The sequence below is a fragment of the Echinops telfairi genome, unplaced genomic scaffold (genome assembly GCF_000313985.2).
Source record: "Echinops telfairi isolate 266 unplaced genomic scaffold, ASM31398v2 ScPeMD7_1;HRSCAF=3_0, whole genome shotgun sequence".
Classification (NCBI taxonomy): Eukaryota; Metazoa; Chordata; class Mammalia; order Afrosoricida; family Tenrecidae; genus Echinops; species Echinops telfairi.
The window spans coordinates 69,853,647-69,873,503 of record NW_022103896.1 but is presented as its reverse complement, the minus strand read 5'-3'; the positions used below and the strand labels follow the sequence as shown (position 1 = coordinate 69,873,503).

Sequence of the window (19,857 nt, the reverse complement as noted above, 5' to 3'; positions counted from 1 at the left end):
ATTTTTTGAAATACCCTTGTTTCTTCTCAAGAATGAAATCTGATTCAAGATTAGAGAATATAAATATCTTTATTTTTCAGCCTATTGCAATTCTTTTTGTTTGTTTGTCTTTTGCTCTTTTTTTTTTTTCAATTCTTTTAGCTTTTGTTAGACAATAGCCTTTTCTTTTCCAACTGGTAAATGTCACAGATGGTGGGTGGGAATAATTTCCACGCCCTCAAATGAATTTTCTCTGGTACGCCTGAACTAAAATCATTAACCAACAGTTGTCACATGGTACAGAAGAGGTGAGAACCACAGACTTAACATTAATTTCCTTTAAGTGAAAGATTAATTTACATTAATCACAATGCTTATAAAGCTCTAGCTTGAACGGCTCTTTAAAGAATTTGTCCTATGAAGAAAAATTAGTAGGTGATGGCCAAAGACAAATAATATTACAATTTGGGGCCCAAGGAAAATAGAGGAAAGGGCTTCTCTGTTTTTCCCACCAAAAATCAAGACGGTTCTCCCTCTGCCGGAAATGATGGAGCTGGGCCTTCTACAGCTATTTACAGGGTGTCTGTTGGATTTCCCAGCACTCACACACTGCTAACCCTCACTTCACACTGTTCCTAGGTGAATTTATCTCATCAAACTTGTTTACAGTTGGGATAGAACATTTCTGCTATGGCTGTTAAAACCACTGTCCATAAATAAAGCAATTCTCCTATTGATCAGCTCTGTTTTTCCCATCTCAGTATTACGAACACTTGCTCACAATACAAGAAGAGGAAGAAACAGACTCAGTCCTCAGTCTCAGATTGCTCCCCAGACTCGGAGGGCCAGTAGAACTCATGAATCTTCATGTGGGGGCTTCTTGGGCTGAGAGGGTTTCCCCCCAGGCCCCAAGCAGCCGTTGGCATTCTTGTGTGAGCGTTTGACATGACTGTCATGGGCAGCATGGGATGCAAAAGATTTACCACAGTACTTGCACTTGAAGGGCTTCTCCCCAGAATGCTGCCTGAGATGTGTACGGAGGATACTGGAGGCCGTGAATTTCTGTGAAAAACAAGGAAAAGCAAAATTCCATGAGCGGGACAACTAATGAGCCGAGGCGAGCATCCCTGTGGCTGACGACCTAGGGCACCCTGCGTTCTCTAAAAGACGAACTGTCTGCAGGCTTCCCAGCTACGGCGCGCTCTTGACCAACGGCTGTTCTTGACAGCACACTTAGTTGACACGTCCTTCAGGCTGGCTTCTGAGTGGCATTGGATATTAAAGAGGGCTCGCTGGGTGGCACAAACGGTTAAGTACAAGGCGTGAAAACACTATAACTGACTCACAGCACCCCTGTGAGAAAGAGATGGACTGTCTCCTTTCAGTTTCCATGTCCGAAACCTTCCACGCCTCCTCCTCCTCCTCCTCCAGAGCACCTCGGGAGTCTGCACTGCTGGCCCTGTGGTTACCAGTCTAGCAGCCCAAAGAGGCACCCGCCACACCACCAACGCTTCTCGGGGAACCCCGGGGGGCAGTTCTAAGCTACGGACCCGGGGTCCCCGAAAAGAGAGGCAATGGCAACTACAACAAGAAACTATTCGAGCAGTGCCTGTGCGGTCCAAGGGTATGGTTTAAAATGCCAAGTTCTCAACCCTACTTCAGAGTCTGAAGAACTTGGATGTGAGGTGCAGGGGCCAAATATCCAGAGATTGTGATGTAAGTGGTCCTATGAAGACACTCGAGGCAACCCGCTGCCCTCCGAGTTGATGCTGCCCCATGAAGGCCCTACAGTACAGAGTAGAACGGCCCCACCAGTCTCTGAGCTGGACATCTTCATGGAAGATGAGTGCCTGGTCTTCCTCCCTCGGGGAGTCTGGTCGGTTTGAACTACAGGCTTAGGGGTCAGCAGCCCCCCATTCTGCCACAAGGGCTCCTGATTGCATTTCAAGAGGAACTCATACCGGCCAAGGTAGCAGTCTGTGTAAATCCGTACCCCATTGCTTGTTCTTTCGTTGTAAACTTTCTGAGGTAATTAAGCGATTTGCATGCAGTTATAGTAAATAGTAGGTTCTCTTTGCTCAGTTTTCTCCAGTGGTACAGAAAGCCACGGTGCACACAGGAAACGACAGCTGTTGGCAAGGCTGTGGAGAACCTGGGCCTCTCCCTCACTGGCAGGGGGAGGTGAAATGGCACAGCTCCTGTGGCACTTTGGGGGTTCCTTGGAAATTAACCGAGCACCACCAGATGACCGGCGGCCCCCATCCTCAGCACACACTCAGGAGCTGGCGACAGTGCAGCCTGACACCAGCGCACAGTGATCCCGGGAGCGTTCTTCACAACCGTGGAGCCGTGGGAACAACACGTGCTTACCAACAAGACGATGGAGAACGTGCTGGCTCTGAAGGGAATTCCAGAAGTTCATAGGAAAACATGGAATCAAAGGGAAAAACGTTTCCTCACAGACATTTTGAAGCCCCCTCAGATACGGAATGAACTACGCTGCTGTAAAGGGAGGCGAGGGAAAATAAATAAAGAGGTGCGGTCCTGGTGCATGCCACACCCTGAAGACAGGCTGCCAAAGTGAGTCCCGGACCAAACGGTGATATTGTGCGAGCTCACTCATGAAACACGTCAACGATGATCTGCGGTGATCAGGGGCGAGGGAGAGGCCAAGGAGGAGTCTTTCTCGGGGAGTATACTGTGTTTACACGAGTGGTGGAGTGATTGGAAAAGACAGCAAAACAACGCACCACATGAAGACTAGAACCAAGCTCGCTGAATTATTCTAGAAGAAATTGTTGAGACGGCACGTTATCATGCACAGCGTCGCCACAATTTAAGAAATCATTGTAGTGCATCATAACCATGATATGGATAGTCATGACTCAAACATTTCCATCCCAAGAATCCCTCGTGTGTGTTGCCCTTTTGTCAGCCATACAGTTCACTGAGGCTTTTAGTTCCCACCCTCACCCCCTTAATTCCTGACAAGCCCAACCCCATTCTCCATTTGTGTAATAATGCCACTGAAAGAATCTCAGCCGAAAACGACTCTTAGTCCAAGGAACGACGAACATACCATAAAACCTCAGTCTCCACGGCAGTGAGACCAGAAGAACCAGCAGGGCCCAGCTCCTTCTGCCAGCAGCTCTGAACGAAAGCACTGATAGATAGTGTTTCAGGGGCCCTGGTGGGGTCGTGGCTATTAGCTGGGCTGCTGATTGCAATGTCAGCGGTTCAAAACTATCTGCTACTCTTCAGAAGAAACGTGAGGCTTTCTACTCTTAAAGAATTACAGTCTCAGAAAACCATGGGGAGCAGTTCTACCCTGTCCTATAGGGTCTCTGTGAGTAGGCAGTGATGGGGGGGGGGGGTTGTTGGTGCATTATTGGGAAGCATAGTTTCAAAAAGATCTCCTGTCAATCTAGATAAACTCTCACAAAAGAAAAATAATGTTATTATTAGATCAAACCAGAATGTAATATGTATCCCTGGTAATCTGTTAGATTATAAAAACAAGTACTTCTATCTTTTTTATAGACAAGCTTATCACAACTCCTTTTATGCATGCTCTCAAGATGAACAACTAGTCCTCAAGTCAGTGGTCTTGCAGCGCCATGAGTCATACATAAGGCATCCAGCATTCACTTGGGTAGTTGGGATGGCCCCGCTTTAGCTAACCACCTCTGCCGAAGTGGCGTGAAATGATCTGTCTTTAGGACTGCAGGTAGGTTTACACCTCGGAGCCAAATGCCAGGTAAAGGCAGGCTCCTAGCCTCCCGGCGGAGTAGGAGACAGGACCACTATCTTCCCTGATTGATCACTTACCAGAGAGATGTATGGCATCAAGGTCCTTGTGGGAACATGCCTGGGTTGTAAAATAGGCAAGGGGCTTCTTTAGCCTTTAAAATGATTTACATTGAGCACATTGCAAGAGGCAGAGAGAACTATGTTTTCTAAAGTAAACGTTCTTAAACAGAGTGAGAGGTCCCCTCTACCCGTTTTCAATAGGGAGAATTAATTTCTTCCTCATTTTTACTTCTAATCTGTATTTGTGTTTTCAGCATATGCATAAGTGGCTGTAAAAATAAGAGAACACAAAAACAAACAAAACCCTAGATGTGAAAGTATTGATTTTGAGGTTACAATTAAATTTTAGGGAGAAAGTGAACTGGCAAATAGAAATCCACTACTAACTAATGAGGATTTACTGCGTAAGAAAATGACTTAGATTTCCTGGGTCAATGACAGTGATATAAAACATCAGCTTAAACCAGTGATTTCCAGTCTGGGGGACTGGGTGATTCAGAAGTGCCCTCAATCTGACAGACTGCCTGTACTCCTTTTAGGGCTTACTTTTAAATGACTCGTAGGGTCAGAAACATCATCTATCTGTACTACTCAACAGGGCTCTCTGGGGGATGGTAATGTTCTATATCTGAGTTATTCAATTTGGTGGTTCTTGGATATTTAGCTCCTGAAATGTGACTAGTGCAACCGAGGATCTAGACATTAAATTTACTTCACTTCCGCGGCTTTCAATAGCCACACATGGCCAAACTGTTATCACCCTGGGATCGCATCACTGTAGATCACCCTAATGGGTTCTGAAGTGTTTTAGGATCTACTTCAGTGATCACGCTCATAGAATTATTACCTCTATTCCAGTAACCAGGTATTTCTTTCTCCTGCTTTACAACACAGAATTCTACGCCACAGTTAGATCAGATGCTATTTCTGCAATGGCCTTTTAGAAAGCTCAGTAGCGTCCTCCTAGTTTTAAACCTCCATAGATTAAGATAGTAACGATAAAACAGTACCTAATGTTTCAATAGTCCTTACAACGAGCTAGATCCTGCATTCTATAGCGCATGTGCTTACAGTAACTTTGTAAAGATTACTTGCTTCTCCCCCTTTCCCTGTGAGGATACTAGAGAGGAGCTACTTGCTCCAGGTGTGCACAGCAGAGCTTTAAGTGCCCTCGGTAAGGCTTGAACCTCAGCAGATCCCGTCTTCATAAATGCTACACAGCAGTGTCTGTGATTATTATTAGGTCCCTGTAAACTTTGGATGTTTCATTCCATAATTTCCAACTGTCAACTTGACAGCGAAACATAGCTTTTTTTTTTAGCAAGCTTGAGCATATTTGGGATGGGAAGGAGTGTTAAAGAGATGATAATGGATTGACTTTCACCAAGAATTCCTTATAAAGCAGGCCTGATACCTCAAGCTCTTATCCACGACTACCCGAGGAGGGAGCAAGAAAGAAAGACCTCATAGGAGGGTTCCACTTACCTTTGTACAATACACGCAATGGTAGGGTCTGTCTCCAGAATGGACGCGCATGTGTTTGTTTAGGCTGGAAGACTGAGAGAAACACTTCCCACACGTAGAGCACTAAGGCGGAAAAAGAGAAAAACATAACTGGAATCATGTCTCCTCCAAACACGTGAATCCATTTCCACATTTTGTTGGTCTGGGAGTGGGAGACATGGGGGCGCGATGTGTCCGTGCATCGGAGGCTCAGTGCCCCCTTCCCCAAGTCTAAATTGAAGAACCCAGTGGAGAGGATTCTGGTCTAGATTCTGTCCCTAGAACTGTGACCTTGAAAATTCACCCACCGCATCAAACGATAAAAGAGACAGCCAGATGCCTTGAAAATGTCTAAGAAAAAAATGACTTCAATCAAAGTTCTGTGAATAAAATAGCCTCAAAAAAGAACTCAAAAGAAATTCCTTTATGTATACTTCGAAGCAATCACCTGAAAATGTCAAATAAAACAAACTAATAAAAAGCTCCAAGGAAGAATAAGAAAAACTCCATTATCTTTTCATTCCGTTTTTCTGTGAACACCGGGAGGCCCCCTCATATGAAGTTCAAGTCTGTCATGGTTGTAAGCAATTAATAGAGTAAACAAACAGTATTTTGTGAGAAAACAAAGCTTTGCTGTAAACACCAATCAGGTATTCCGGGAGTTCGTAGAGGAATGCCTTACTAAACTCATGTAAAAACGTTTATATTCGCTATCATTACTGACTACAATTTTTTTCCTGGCATACTGATTTTGCATCCATCCTGCAGCTGATGGGCTTGCCTGGTAAACTAATTTTCACCAGTTTTGCTTCATGCTTAACCTGAAACGAACGGGCATGTAGGCTTTAAAAGCAGAAAGGAGGGCCGTATCAGAAGGCTTTTTAATCGATGGCTGTATAACCAGCATCATTTGCGTAAATCAGATGGTGTTGGTTACATTTAATTTTCCTCGGTCGTCGGATTTTTCAGATTCCACTGACCGCTGTGGGCCCAGCGGGTTTCTAAGACTGTGGGAATCTGTGCACAAGCAGACTGCTGCTCTCTCCTCTACAGAGGGGCTTGCCTGTGGGGTTCCAAGCTTCCGGTGAGCAGACAAGCATTTCGCCGCTGCACTGCCAGGGCTTCTTCTTGCTACAGGCACAACTTGTTAAACATAATCGATCTGCTGTTGGCTCAGTTTCACTTGAGCTTCTTTTCTTTCACTCAAGTAAAATATTTTATTAGAAAAATAACACAATGTTTCTGTACAAAGTGAATATACTTCGTCATGTTATCAAACTAAGAACTCAAGCGAAAGCATTAGAAACAAAACACTAAACTTCCTGCCGCTGCCCGGTAGGGTGGGGGTGGGGGGAGCTGTCCTTGGAGGTCTAAGAAACTATAACTCTTTTATTTAGTTTTTAAACTTTTATCTTAAGCCCAATTGACTCCTGAGCCACATGTTTTGGCTTCATCAGTTTCTTCTGGGAGATCTTTCCCTTCTGTGCAACCTCCTCTTCTGGTTCCGGAACACTCTCTGCCTTTCCATCAGGATCATCTCCGTGGGGCAGGGCGCTCACGGAGGGGCTGATGGCCCAGGAGCTGTGAGTCCGGCAGCGCACCTTGGGGGCTTTGTTCACCTGGACGTGCTCAACGACCAGAGAATCCCATCTGAACCCTTCAGGTCAGCATGACTCGGCATGTTGAAGCATGTGCAGCAACAAGCCAGCACTGTTTCGGGGCCGCCCACCCTGGGTCCAAGCCCACTGTTTGGCCTGAACATGCCCACCAAATTCAGCGCAGGCATGCCCCAAGGGCACACACCACTGCTGCAAAGCGACCGCTTTCAAATATTTAGTGGCTTTCCGGATATGCAAGCCCTTGATGGCCTGGGCAGTGTCACGGGTGTTCTTAAAATGGACCTGAAATTCTGCCTTCTTGATTTGCATGATTTCGTGGGGTTTTCTGGGTCAAGTGAGCAGCGAACCATTCTGACCAATCACCTCCAAGTGCTATGGGAAGAGCAAGGCTGTAACTCTTTTTAAAAAATTAATTGGGAGTTAATACTTATATCATTTCATAGTTCAATCACGTCAAGCAGTATTGTACAGTTGCTACCACAATCAGTTTCCACACATTATTTTTCTTTCTGAATTCCTTGACATCCTCTCCCTTTGACTCACACCCCACCTCCCAAATCTTTATTCTACTTGAGGTCCCTCTAGGTTTATCAATCCTGAGTCCCATGAGACTGTAACTCTTTACGGGAGTCGAGTCGAAAGCCTCATTGTAGATTTGAAATTCACTGGTAAGCAGTTAGAAGCCCTTGTTGGTGCTAAGGGTTAGGACTTGGGCTCCACACCTGCAGCCACTCCTCAGGAGATAGGAGAGGCTCTCAGCTCAGCTAGTGACTTAAGGTCAGGGTCCGATCGCCTCCGTGGAAGTGGGTTTGTGTTTTTTCCTTTGGGTTTCGTGGTCCTTTCATTATGATGAAGGATCAGGTTTTGAAATAGAAGGCAACTAAAGGAAACCCCTTGATTACATTGAGTCTGGCAGGCCTGTCCGTGTTCTATTCCCAAGTTAAAATCCCCCTTTCTCCACTTTCCCACGCAGACAACTCTTCTTTGGAAGCATTAAGTCATCCATCTACTCACTATTACCAGCATTCACTTCATCCTCATCATTCCTGTCATCCATCTATGGATCCATTAGTCTACAGTCCCCCATTCCAAAGATGCCAGGACCCAGCTACAGATGTTCCTCAATCCCCAACCCACATCCCACCATTATCCTCAGTGTTTAGGTGGACGGCCCATCTAGTAAATGGAACTCTGATCACCTTTTCCTGGGCTCTACTTTAGTCATAAGCAAAAAACCCCAAACACTGGAAGTCCTGCTTTTTTTGCACACAAATAAGACAAAGCTAAGATGCTCAGTTTTTTAAATTCCCCTCATTACTTTGTGTTAGTTAAAAAGAACATGTCACCAGTTCTTAGTTTGGCATGCCGATTGTAGAACACACCCCGATTTTAGAAGTATGGAAATGCAAAACATAACAAGGTACGTTCTAAAACTGAGTTAATATTGCTTGTAAGGTCTTACAAAAGCGTGCAACAGAATACACACTGGCCAAGGAGGACATAAACTGACATCACAGGATGAATACAAACTACTAATCTATCTACCCATCTATCTACCTTCCACACACACACAGCTTACCTCTTTAAATAATGAAAATGGCAACATAAATGGGCAATATTCATTACGGCCCTGAGAACTGGGGCTACTTCCAAACCAAACTCACGGTCATGGAGCTGATGCCTACTCAAAGTGATGGGGTAGAAATGCTCTAGGATGGGGTAGAAATGCCCCTGTGGGTTTCTGAGACGAAATCTTTCTGGGAGTAGAGAGTCCTGTCTTTCCCCTGGGGAGGGGCTGGTGATTTTGAACTGCTGACCTTGAGGTCGAATAATCACTACACCACCAGGGCTCCTTACCAGCCAGGTACTACAATATAAATCCAGCTGGTTGGACTATAAATTGGCTCCACTCTCTCCTCCCCTTTCCCCCTTTGTCAAGTGTGTTACTTTTATTGCATTAAAAAATACGTGTTGGGGGGAAATATCTATTGTTGCTAGGAGCACTGAGTCGGCTCTGACCTGCAGCGATCTGACACACAACAGACTGAAGCGCCCCAGGGCTGCGCCCCCCCGCAGTTGTTCCTCTGCCTGAGCCCACTGAGGCAGCCCCGGTGTCCATCCACTTCCTTGGGGGCCTTCCTCTTTTCCACGGTCCTCTACTTTACCAAACATCATGTCCTTCCCCAGGAACCGGTTGGTCTCTCTTGACAATCTGTCCAAAGTATGCAAGACGAAGTCTCTGGCTGTACCATCGGATTGTCAGCAGTCCACGGTACTTTCAATCCTCTTCCTCAGCACCATGGTTCAAATGCATCTTCTTCTGTCTTCCGTAGTCGATGCCCAACTTTCACGCGCATACGATGCAATTAAAATGATACCACGGCTTGGGTCAAGGTGCACCTTGCACCAGAGCCCTCAACGGAACGTCCTTGCTCTTCAATCCTCTGAAGAGGTCTTTGTGTTTTGTTTTGTTGGGTTTAAAAAGAAATCATTTTAATGGGGGCTCGTACAACTCTTATCACAATCCCTATCTGAAGAGGCCTTGTGCAAAAGATTTACCTAATAAAACTCTTCTTTTGGACAAAATAATAATTTATAAGTTATCAAGGGTTTGTGAGGGAGGGAGGGGGAAAAATGAGGGGAAAAAACCCCTCTTCTTTGGATCTCTCTCGACTGCTGCTTCCTGAGCACTGACTGGAAGCGCAATGCCTCTTTAAAAATGCTACAGTGTCACTGTGAAGGCTAAAGTATGTAAATGCCTCTTTAAAAATGCTACAGTGTCACTGTGAAGACTAAAGTATGTAAATGCCTCTTTAAAAATGCTACAGTGTCACTGTGAAGACTAAGGTGTGTCTGACCGAACCATAGTATTGATAGCCTCGTATGCACGTGAAAGCTAGACAATGAATACGGAGTCCAGAGAAAGAATCCATCCACTTGCATGTAAGCGTTGGCGAGGAAAGAAGACTACACTAAAGCGGCCTGGGGGAATAAGCAACGGTGGTGGTGGTGGTGGTGGTGTAACGACCTGCAGTTACCTACAACCACGTGTCGGGCTTTTCCCTGCGTGGGATGCCTTCCCTAACCAGCTACCTGATAGGAGAGCTCCCAATTTGCCCTCAGGACTCAGCTTTTCTCTGAAGACTTTCATAACCCAGGGGTCTTAGATAGACGTGGTCACTCTTTCCTCCGTACTGTCCGTCTACCCCGTATGTCCACCCTCACGCCTGGCACTCCCTGTATGGCTTTGCTGATTTCTTCCATAACTGCCACCCCCTTCAGCAACCCTGGCTCCTGCCGGAAACCAGCACCCAGGTGGCACCCAGCATGTGTCCGGGGTTTGGAAAAGGGATGTGAACACAGAAGGCAAGAGTGGCAGTGCAGGGATGCTCACTCCTCTTCTGGAATGTTCCGTACCTTGTGAGGCCGGTGCTTCTCGTGTACGTGAAGAATGTGGATCCTGAGCCGGTCCCGCTTCTCAAAGGACCGTGCGCAGAGAGAACAGGGAAACTTTCGGTCCCCGTGGTCCACACAGGCCGTGTACTTGAGGTGCTTATCTCGGTAGTATTTGTATGTGAACACTTTTCCACATCGCTCACATTTGTAACCTTCTGAAGATGCTGTCAAAAACAGGGTGAACAAAGGACAGTGGCTTTTTGAGCTACCATCTCTCCATCTTACTGAAAACATTCACTACACACATCCTCAATGATATCCCAAGAGAAATAACACGCCCCTGGACCCACCCACCTGAGCTGCCACAACCCTCCACTCCCACCCAACTGTTTCCTTTCTGGCCACGCTCCGTCCACAATGGAGAACAGGGTACAAATTTATTATTTGCCTAATAACTCTCCCACGACTATTATCTCTAAAGGATAACAATTTAAAAATTAATACTAGTGATGGTTGTAGAACATGTCATAAATATCACTGACATGTACGATTAAATTTGTATGTCTAGAAAAATTCTTAAAATGCAAAGGCTTTGTTCCATGTTACTATACTTTTTTTTTTGAAAGACAGAAATGCATGGCAGAACCGAAAAGTACAAAGGGGAAAAAAGCAGTAACATCTTTAAAAAGCACTGACCACACTAAAAAGTTAAATTCCTCGATGGAAATCTATATCCAAATACAGTGGGGCTTCCAGAAGTTCATAGGAAAATTCCCCAAGTGTTTTGAAGCCACCATGTATTTCTTCATTGCAGGCATTTGTTCAGTCTTCCTGGTGGCTAGATCTCCTACAGCTGTCCTCCCCCCACCCCCTGCAATGCATTTGTGGAAGCAACCCGTCCCCCAACACAATGCAGGAGTAGTCCCATCCCATCGTCGTTCTTAAACATTCTTGACTGGCACTTGTAAAAGTGACAAAGCAATCTCAGCCCCGGCTCAGCACCATCCACCAGTTTTGCAGGCGCCGGTGCTTCTCCTGGCTAGTCTTCACTTGCAAAGCTCAGCGTGCCCTCTCAGGATGAGAAAGGGGAGATGTTCGTTTGTACTGCGTGGTCTCTAAACGTTCGAGGGAAATCCCAGCGCTCAAATCATCTTGCATAAAGTTAGGCTAAAAATGGCCTTGCCTTCCTCGATAAACTAAGCAAGCGTGCTGATTAACTTAATGCTAACCCTTTACTGTGCAGTTCCTGTCACCATGTGATAGAGATGACCGTGAAAATTACACCTGCTGTGGAGGGAGGAGGGGTGGGGCGGAAGGAGGTTAGAGAAGGTGCAGGACTCTAGCCAAGGTGGTCCCAGGGTTCAGGGGTGTATATAAGTTGGGGGGAGGGGGGAAAGCCATGCCACCTACAAAAGCATCCCTGCCGAGCGCACTCTGGATTCCAGAGGATAAAGTGGCTTTGACTATGAATGCAGGCCTGGGACCTTTTTGTCCATGCCCAGAGAGTATGCATGGGACCCCAGGGAAGCTGTCCATCAGGAGCTTTGTTAGTAGACAGCCAGCATCCCAGGGCCCTTTAACAGGTGGCTAAGGAAATAAACCATTCATTAAGTAAATAATCATAAGGCAACCGACACCCCCAGACCTTGGATTGCCTATAGCTCTGTCTATCACTTACATTGAGGTGCTAATACCCCCTGCATCTTCCTGTGGGGCAGGTTTTCCTCTGGCCAGAAAGTTTCATTAGTCACAAATCCCTGGCCTTTCTGCTTCCAGGAGTGGAAAGAGTGTAGATGCAACCGTTAGGGCTGGAGAGTGTAGATGTGACCTTTAGGGCTGGGTCACTTTTATTAATGATCCAAAACAGGAAAGCCTACTAAAATTCCAAATCAAGATGCAGTTCCTGGGAGTTAGATGGACTCAAGGGCAGCGAGCTTGGTTTCTCCTGAGTTAGTGGTGGAAACCACTCTTGGTCCTCAGCCACGTGGTTCTTAGATCAACCCCACCCAGAGTGGCCTTGGAAGATGGTCCTGTTGGTTTGCTTCCAAAAGTCACAGCTTTGGAAGCCCTAGGGTGCAGCCCTTTGAAAACCCTACCTCCTAAAGAGTTAGTATCAACAGTAATGTAGGCAGTGGGAGGGTGGGTTACTATGTAGGGCCTTAGCTGCACATTTGGCCCAAGCAGTTGGAAATTCCTCATTTTTATTTCATTCTTCCTTCACTCAATTCCTTTTTCTAGTCAAGGGGTTTCTCAATATTCTTAAGATGCTTTTTGCTGTGTCATGAAAAACAGTTTGTGGACTTATGAAGAGTTGGCCTGACATTCTACAACTCAATCCCCCCAAATTTAAGAGGTATGTTTGCATTCTTTAAAAAATCCGTGCCCAGTGGGCCCAGAGTTTTCCTCCTCCTTCACTTGAGACCTTAAAAGGGAAATGTCCCCTCAGTGCCCCAAACAAAAAACAAACTCACGGACCTGAAGAGCCCTGGACTCTAACTCTTTAAGGGAGTAGAAAGCCTGGTCTGTACCCCAGGGGTGGCTGGGAGTTTCTATGTACAACCACTCCAACACGTGTGCTCATCCACAGTGTCCCGGTCCCAGCCCCACTACAAATAAAAAGCCTTTGTGGAAAACATTCAGAGCTGAGCAATTTTGATTTTCCTTCCCTTTTCATCACATCTCAAACAAGGTAGGAACAAAATAAATAAATAAAACGTAAGCAAAAACAAATGACCTCAGCCATAATTCCTCCCCACGAAGACGGAGTTGCTCGCATCTTTCTTCCCAGATATTGTCCAAAATGCCATTGTAGCAACGGTAAGCACTGGCTGGAATTTGATTCAGATCTGGGGTAAAACAAACCACTACCTCATAAGCTAGGTGTTCCCCGCCCCCCACTCCACCCCACTTAGAAACCCCTCCTCCGGCACCTAACAGCACAGACCTAACAATTCAGACCTGTGCTTCTGTGTGGTGATTACCAAAGATCTGTTCCATGTGACTGAACTACTCTACCACCGTGCACAAAGCTTTCCTTTTGGACTATTTATTTCCCGAAGATCAATTTCCAGAAGTGTTGCTATGACACGGAGCCCTGCCTAGGAGCACAATGGTTAGACACTGGGGGGTTAATCAAAAGTGAGTGTTTTTCCCACGGAGAAAAGAACCTGGTGCTGTGCTCCCATAAAGATGCATCAAAGTCAAACCCACTTGCTGCCCCTATGGCATCACTGCAACCCTTCCAGGCAGACGAGAGGTGCCTCACAAGGGTTTCCAAGACTGTACGTCTGTCCTAAGGACACTTGAAGTAGGCTGTCAATCTTTCTTCCGTGGATTTAAATCTCCTGCTTTTCTTTTAACAGGTGAGTGCTTAACCACTATGCCACCCTAGGCAACTGTAGGAATCGATCTGACAATGGCTCACATTATTAAAATACCAGACAGTAACTAGCTTGATACAATGCTGTCAAATACATTTCCCAAAGGATGATGATTACTTTTGAGTTTTTAAGCATTTTTTCCCCTCAAGCCCCCTTTCATTACCTCCCCACGACCAAACCTCCCCACAGTGATTTAAAAAACAAAAAACCCTAACCGACTTGTTGCTAAGTCTCAGACGAATTGGAGCACCATAGACTATACCCACCCTTCCCAACTTGGCTGACATCCCTGCTCCCATGGTGGGCTGGTTGGACGATTCACCAACATAGTCTTGTATAAAAGGCAGGTGAAAAAGTCTTTCCTTGCCTCCCACTCTAGGCAATCATGATTAATGCTAACACTTTCTTCAGCTCTGTCAGCTCCGTGAGGGGTGTAGTAGCTCAGTCTACTTGAGAAAAAGATGGTTATTATCAATTGCTTCCTAATCCCTGTTGGAGCTTGGCAGGGCTTTGGCTTCACAGTTCCCAGAGGCTGGATTGCCTTCCCAGTCGCTCAGCCTTGCACCTTTATTTAACTAAGCAGTCCTTTCCATGTAGTTCAAAGCCTTCCTCTCCCATGTAATACATACGGGGATCCAGGAGTAGGGCGCATTATTTTTGAGGATTTATTTCCTGCCCTGCAGGGTCTTGATTTAACTTGTTAGGCCGGTTGATGAATACTAACTTGCATGGCCTTTTACATGCATTGTTCATCATTATTGCATAATTTGCTACTCAATATTGTTACACTTTCGCATTTGTCTTGCTCCCCTTCTGGATCAATAGTTTTCAAACTTGTGTGTGTGTGTGAATTTACTTACAGAGCTTAATAAAAAATGCAGACTGGAGTGGGTTGGGAGCCCTCTCCAGCTCCTCACTATCCACCCAGATGGCCCAGGGACCAGGACCAGCAGCATCTCGGGTCAACAACCCAGCCCTCTACTGTGCATCTTAACAAGATCCCCAGTTCATACCCACAGTAAATTAGAGACGACTTCAGTGTCCAGTCAGAAATCAATGCTGTATTTGAGAATTAACATGTACATATACAAATGCCCATTGAACACCAAAGCTTCTCAAAACAATGTGAACTCTTCCAAGAAACTGTGATTTACATCATTATATTCTACTCCATTGTATTCAAGATCCTTTTCTTTACTGCGGGTCTTAAGCTCAGCATTGAGTTCTCACCCTACTCAGAAAGATTCTGGCAAGCCCTCTGGGTGCTCCAGTTCTCTGACTTACTTCATCAGCTATGTGGGACTGGGCAAACAGACTCACCCAAGGCAGTCAGCAGTTCATTTTCATTTCTGGGAAAGGACGAAGAAGATGAAGGTGAAGACTCTCCTCCAGCTGGGTTATGTCCCTGAGTTGGAGACACTCTCTATTGCAGTGGATCTCAACCTTCCTAATGCCGCAGCCCTTTCATACAGTTCCTCATATTGTGGGGACCCCCAACCAGAAAATCATTTTCGTTGCTACTTCATCACTGTCATTTTGCTACTGTTATGAATCAGGTGATCCCTGTGAAATGGTCGTTCGACCCCCAAAGGGGTCGAGAAGAATGGGTTGAGAACTGCTGCTCTACTGAGTCTCTTTCACTGGCCTTTGGGGAGAGTTCCCAGGTGGGCAGTGGGAGAGCTGGCTGAGCTTCCTTAAGCAGAGCCTCAAGAGGTGCAGCTGAGCATGCACTCACCTTCAGAGGGCCCAGGTAATGGCTCGCCCTGGTCTGTGGAATGAAGGTTCACAGGGATGCCCAGAAACTTCTCGTAGCAGTCTCCATACCACACCAGGAGCTCTTGGTTCCGGTGAATCTCCTTGCAGCTCTCGTAAAATATCTGCCCTTCACACTGCACGGCAACTAGGTTCTGTTCCTTGCGGAAGCGGGCACAGTTGACAAAGGACATCCAGTTCCCTGTCCCTCCTTTTCCATCTATAAAGTGGCTCAAATGACCGTCTTCAAAGATCTAAATGAAATAAGACTTATGGTTTGGAATGTACACATTTTTTTTCTTCTTCACATTTCAATCCTGATGTATTCGATTCTTGCATCATCGCAAGTAGCATATAAATTAACTGAGATGCAATTTTTCCTCTAGATCAGCGGTTCATAGCCTGTGGGTCGTGACCCCTTTGGGGGTCAAACGACCCTTTCACAGGGGTTGCCTGATTCATAACAGTAGCAAAACGACAGTGATGAAGTAGCAACAAAAATAATGTTATGGTTGGGGTCACCACAACATGAGGAACTGTATGACAGGGTCGCGCCATTAGGAAGGCTGAGAACCACGGCTCCAGATGATGTGACAGATTAAAAAATTTTTTTACTCAAGTCTCTCTTGATTTCTCAAGCAAACATGTTAACTTTATAATTGTATGAGTTATTTTTTAAGGGAAACAAGACAACCTTTAGTTGCAACATAGACAGATGATTGTACATTTTATTTCAACCAGTTTTCATAAATATAAGTTTTCTCCACTGTCTTTAATTTGTCATTATTGTGAACAACTTCATGATTAAAATGCATCACCTACATTGTCTTGAATTCCAGGTTATTTTCCTAAACTATATTCCTAGAAGAAAACCAGGGTCAAAGGTTTTCAGCATTTTCAAGGTTCTTGATACAGGAACCCACCAACATACCACTGAATCCCTTCACTAGCTTAAAGAGTAATCAGTTGTTTGTTTTTTGCTTTTAATATTTACCTATGGACCGATCTACTTATTCGGGAGTATCAGTTTTAAAGCATCTTTGCTAACTGTAACAGCAAATGTCAAATGTTAAAATTCGCCCCCAACTTTGGCCTATTTCCAACCATTTGAATGTATCTGTAAGGACAACTCAAAAAACGTCTTGTCTTTCACCCTTGGGAGAGGCTGGTGGTTTTGAACATCTGATGTTGTGGTTAGCAGCCCAATGCATAATCACGACCCCACCCTGGGACCCTCAACAGAGCATATTAATTCTTTAAATGGAAACTCGATGGCTAGTTTCCACAGACTAAAATGACCACAGGGCTTACAGAATTCATGCAAAGATGTTAACCTCCAGAGGGGATACCAGTCTTTTCCTCCCCCTTTGTATTGCAAAAGGGACAGCACTAGAGTTTAGAGCAGATTGCCACCCAGTAGGGTAGGCCAGGAACTAACCCTCCCAGTGGTGCAAAGGCCAAGATTTCGGGGCACCAGCTTCCCTCCCAATTCCAGCAGCTCCCGTGGAAGCATATTTACCTCCCACATCAGAGAATTGTCTCCACTGGTCTTAATTTCACTGGGGTGGACCACTTTTCCTTCGAAGGGACCAAACCGGACTCCTTTAGCAATGTGTGTATTACAGAACACGCCGTGGTGCGGGATGCCGCAGAACACGGTCCGGGAAAGGCAGAGACCTGTGAAAGACCAAGGCAGGACGACCAGTGAGGAGACACACTCGGCACTCATGGGCTAGGAAAAGAAACTCAAGTGAAGCCGTCCCTACCTTCTGGGAGCTGAACGGCATCTTTATCCAGCCTCTGATGAAGAGAATCCGATCCTAAAAGGGTAGGTGAGGTAAAGACTTTTTCCCCCATGCTTTTTCATATGTTATTATGAAACCTTTATATAAGGCACCCCCCAGATGTAACTAACCATTATTGGTGATGTTTATCCGTTCTATATGCTTTTACACATTCCTGTTCTTCCTCTACGAGCTTATCATAGAGTCGCTTAGGTGAGACTCCCAACTATCCTTGCAAGGGGGATCACGGTCCCAGCAGAGAGCTGAGCTGGAGCGCCACTGTGATACCTTGCATCCAGCTTGAATCTGAGCACAGATTACACACCTATCAAAGCATGAAGCCTTTCTTCCCTGACCTGACTCTCCTCAACTCTGACTCAAGGTGACCTTAGGAGTCATGAAGCTAATCTAGCAAAGCCTCAGAATTGAACTGAAGAGTCTTCAGGCTCCTCTGAAGGAAACACACTCCCCACCCCCACCCTCCTCCTGCACAGACAGACTCAGGTCCCTGAAGTGCCTCTTCTGCATTCCTACCTCTACTCCCATCCAACCCAACTCCAGGATGAAGTATAATCCGTTTACCAGCGCTGCCGGTGGGGATCACTAAACCAGAAATAGCATGATGCCTGCGGACTTGATTCTCCCAGCTGACAATGTACCCGTACAGGGTTAAGTTCAGGTCCTCCTGAGTGAAGTTGTAAGGAGGAGATGTCTCTTCTGAGTCCAGGGCTTGAGGGGCGTCCTCAGCCTGCTGGCCGGGGGAGGTGTTAGACAACTGGGAGGTCTTGGGACCTTCACGTAGCAGAGAGGCATCGACGGGGGTCTGCGGGATTAAGGTCTCCGGGCCATAGCACTGGCCGCTGGTCGTCTGGCCATCGCTGGGGCCGAAGATGTTGCTGCTAGCTTCTGTATACGGATTGCTCAGGAACTGCGGCACCTCCCTTGGGAAGTGGGGAACTGGGTACCACGGTGGCACCTTGGTGTACCTGGACAGATCATACAGCGATTCAGTCTGCAAAGCCAGGCCAGGGCTCAGCATGGGAGCTGCAGCCCCGAAGGCAAAGGGGAACATCGCCTGGGTCCCCGACACCGCGGACTCCAGCTGGCGTAAAGATTCTTGATAGTGCTCCTCGCCGGTGGTAAGGGCGTTGCCATAGTGGTTATACATCAGGAAAGGGGTGCAGTAGGCAGCGAAGTGGTGGGGGCTGTCCTGGAACCTCTCCGGCGGATAGAACACCTTGTCCTGGGGCCCGGCCTCCTCGGGCGGCCGCAGAGCCATCGCGGGTCCCCGGGCGCGGCGGGTCTGCGGAGAAGCAAGCGTGGCTCAGCGCACGTGGCAGGGCGCCGTCCTCCGACCCCCGCCCTCCTACTCGGCCCGCGAGCGCGAGCCCGCCCTCTCCCTATCTCCAGGGAGGGGAAGGTGGTGGTTCCTACCTCGAGCTAGCCCGGGGGCCGAAGAGGGTTAGGGACAGCTCCCAAGTTGAGCTCGCCGCCTTCCACCCCAACCACAAAAACAAACAAAACAACATCAACAACAACAGCAGCAGCAAAAATCCCAACGAACATCCGGCCGGATCTCGCCCGACTCCAAATCCCGGCTTAGTGTCCGCTGGACCTTCCTCTCCAAACACTCGGGGAGCAGACGCGACTGGGTCCCGAGAGATGCGCTCTCCCTCTCCTCCTGCAAAGCTGCTTTCTCTCCCCGGCGGCCCTTGAGGCGCACTTCCCAGAACAAGGTCGGAGGGCGCCGGCCGACCCTCCCGCCCCCGAACCTGACGCGAGGAGTTGGGGACCGTGCCATCCGCAGCCTTAGGGGCGGGCCGGGGCTCCGGGCGCCCAGCGGGGAGCGGGCAAGGGTAGGGCTCCCGGCTGGGAACGTGCGGCAGCCGGGCGCGCGCTCTGCGAGAACTCGGGGGTTCGGGCAGCCGGCAGCCCAGGCGAGCCAGCTGTCTGCCCGTGCGGCCGGGCTGCGAGGGGCGCACCAGGTCCGGGTCACCTCCCGCGCGCCGCGCGGGCCAAGGAGCGCTACCAACCTGGAGTCTCTGGGAAAGACTCCCCCTGGGGGAGCGCAGGGTTGGGGTCGCACCTCCAGCCCAGGTGGCACCGAGGGGAGCCTCGCCGGCCGCCTGCGCTCCGGGCCCCGCGCCGGCAAGGGTGGCTTTCTGATGGCCCCACAGCACAGGTTCACCAAGGGGGGGATGAAGCCCCTCGCGGAGGGCCGGATCGATGGGCCCGATAAGGAAACCCACAGGGTCGTGACTCCGACATGAAAGAACATGGGGTCAGCAGAGAGGTCAGCTTCGGCGGAGGCATCTGCGTCTCTCCTCGCCAGCATCCGCAGGCGTCCCGCGCTCGGTCGCCCCTGACCGTAGGTACCTCCGACTTGGGGTTGAAAAGCAGTGGAAAGAGGAAAAGCCCCGGAGAGGGAGGAACGACCACCCCAAACGAACTGCGTCAGAGGGAGCCACACGCGCTTCCAAGCCGCCGACGGTTCCAGGACCGCGCCCGGCGCCTAGCCCTGCACCCACCTCCGGGAGCGTCGCGGGACCCCGCGTGCGGCCGCGGGCAGGGCGCCCCGAAAGAGCCCGCGAGGAGACCCGGGGTCGGTGCAGGTAGTCTCAGGTCGGGCCCGAG

At 47.8% G+C, this 19,857-nt stretch overlaps 1 protein-coding gene across 1 annotated transcript; it reads right to left on the bottom strand.

Moving 5' to 3' along the window:
- Positions 1-834: 834 nt before the first annotated feature.
- On the bottom strand, positions 835-18,502 carry PRDM14 (PR/SET domain 14). Its single transcript, XM_004697746.1, has 7 exons — positions 17,806-18,502; positions 17,206-17,259; positions 16,959-17,116; positions 15,423-15,693; positions 10,329-10,531; positions 5,275-5,376; positions 835-1,041 (listed from the first exon to the last, which is right to left on the bottom strand). Exons 1-7 carry the CDS (start codon positions 18,500-18,502, stop codon positions 835-837), a joined length of 1,692 nt encoding a protein of 563 aa, XP_004697803.1.
- Between the last annotated feature and the right edge of the window lie 1,355 nt (positions 18,503-19,857).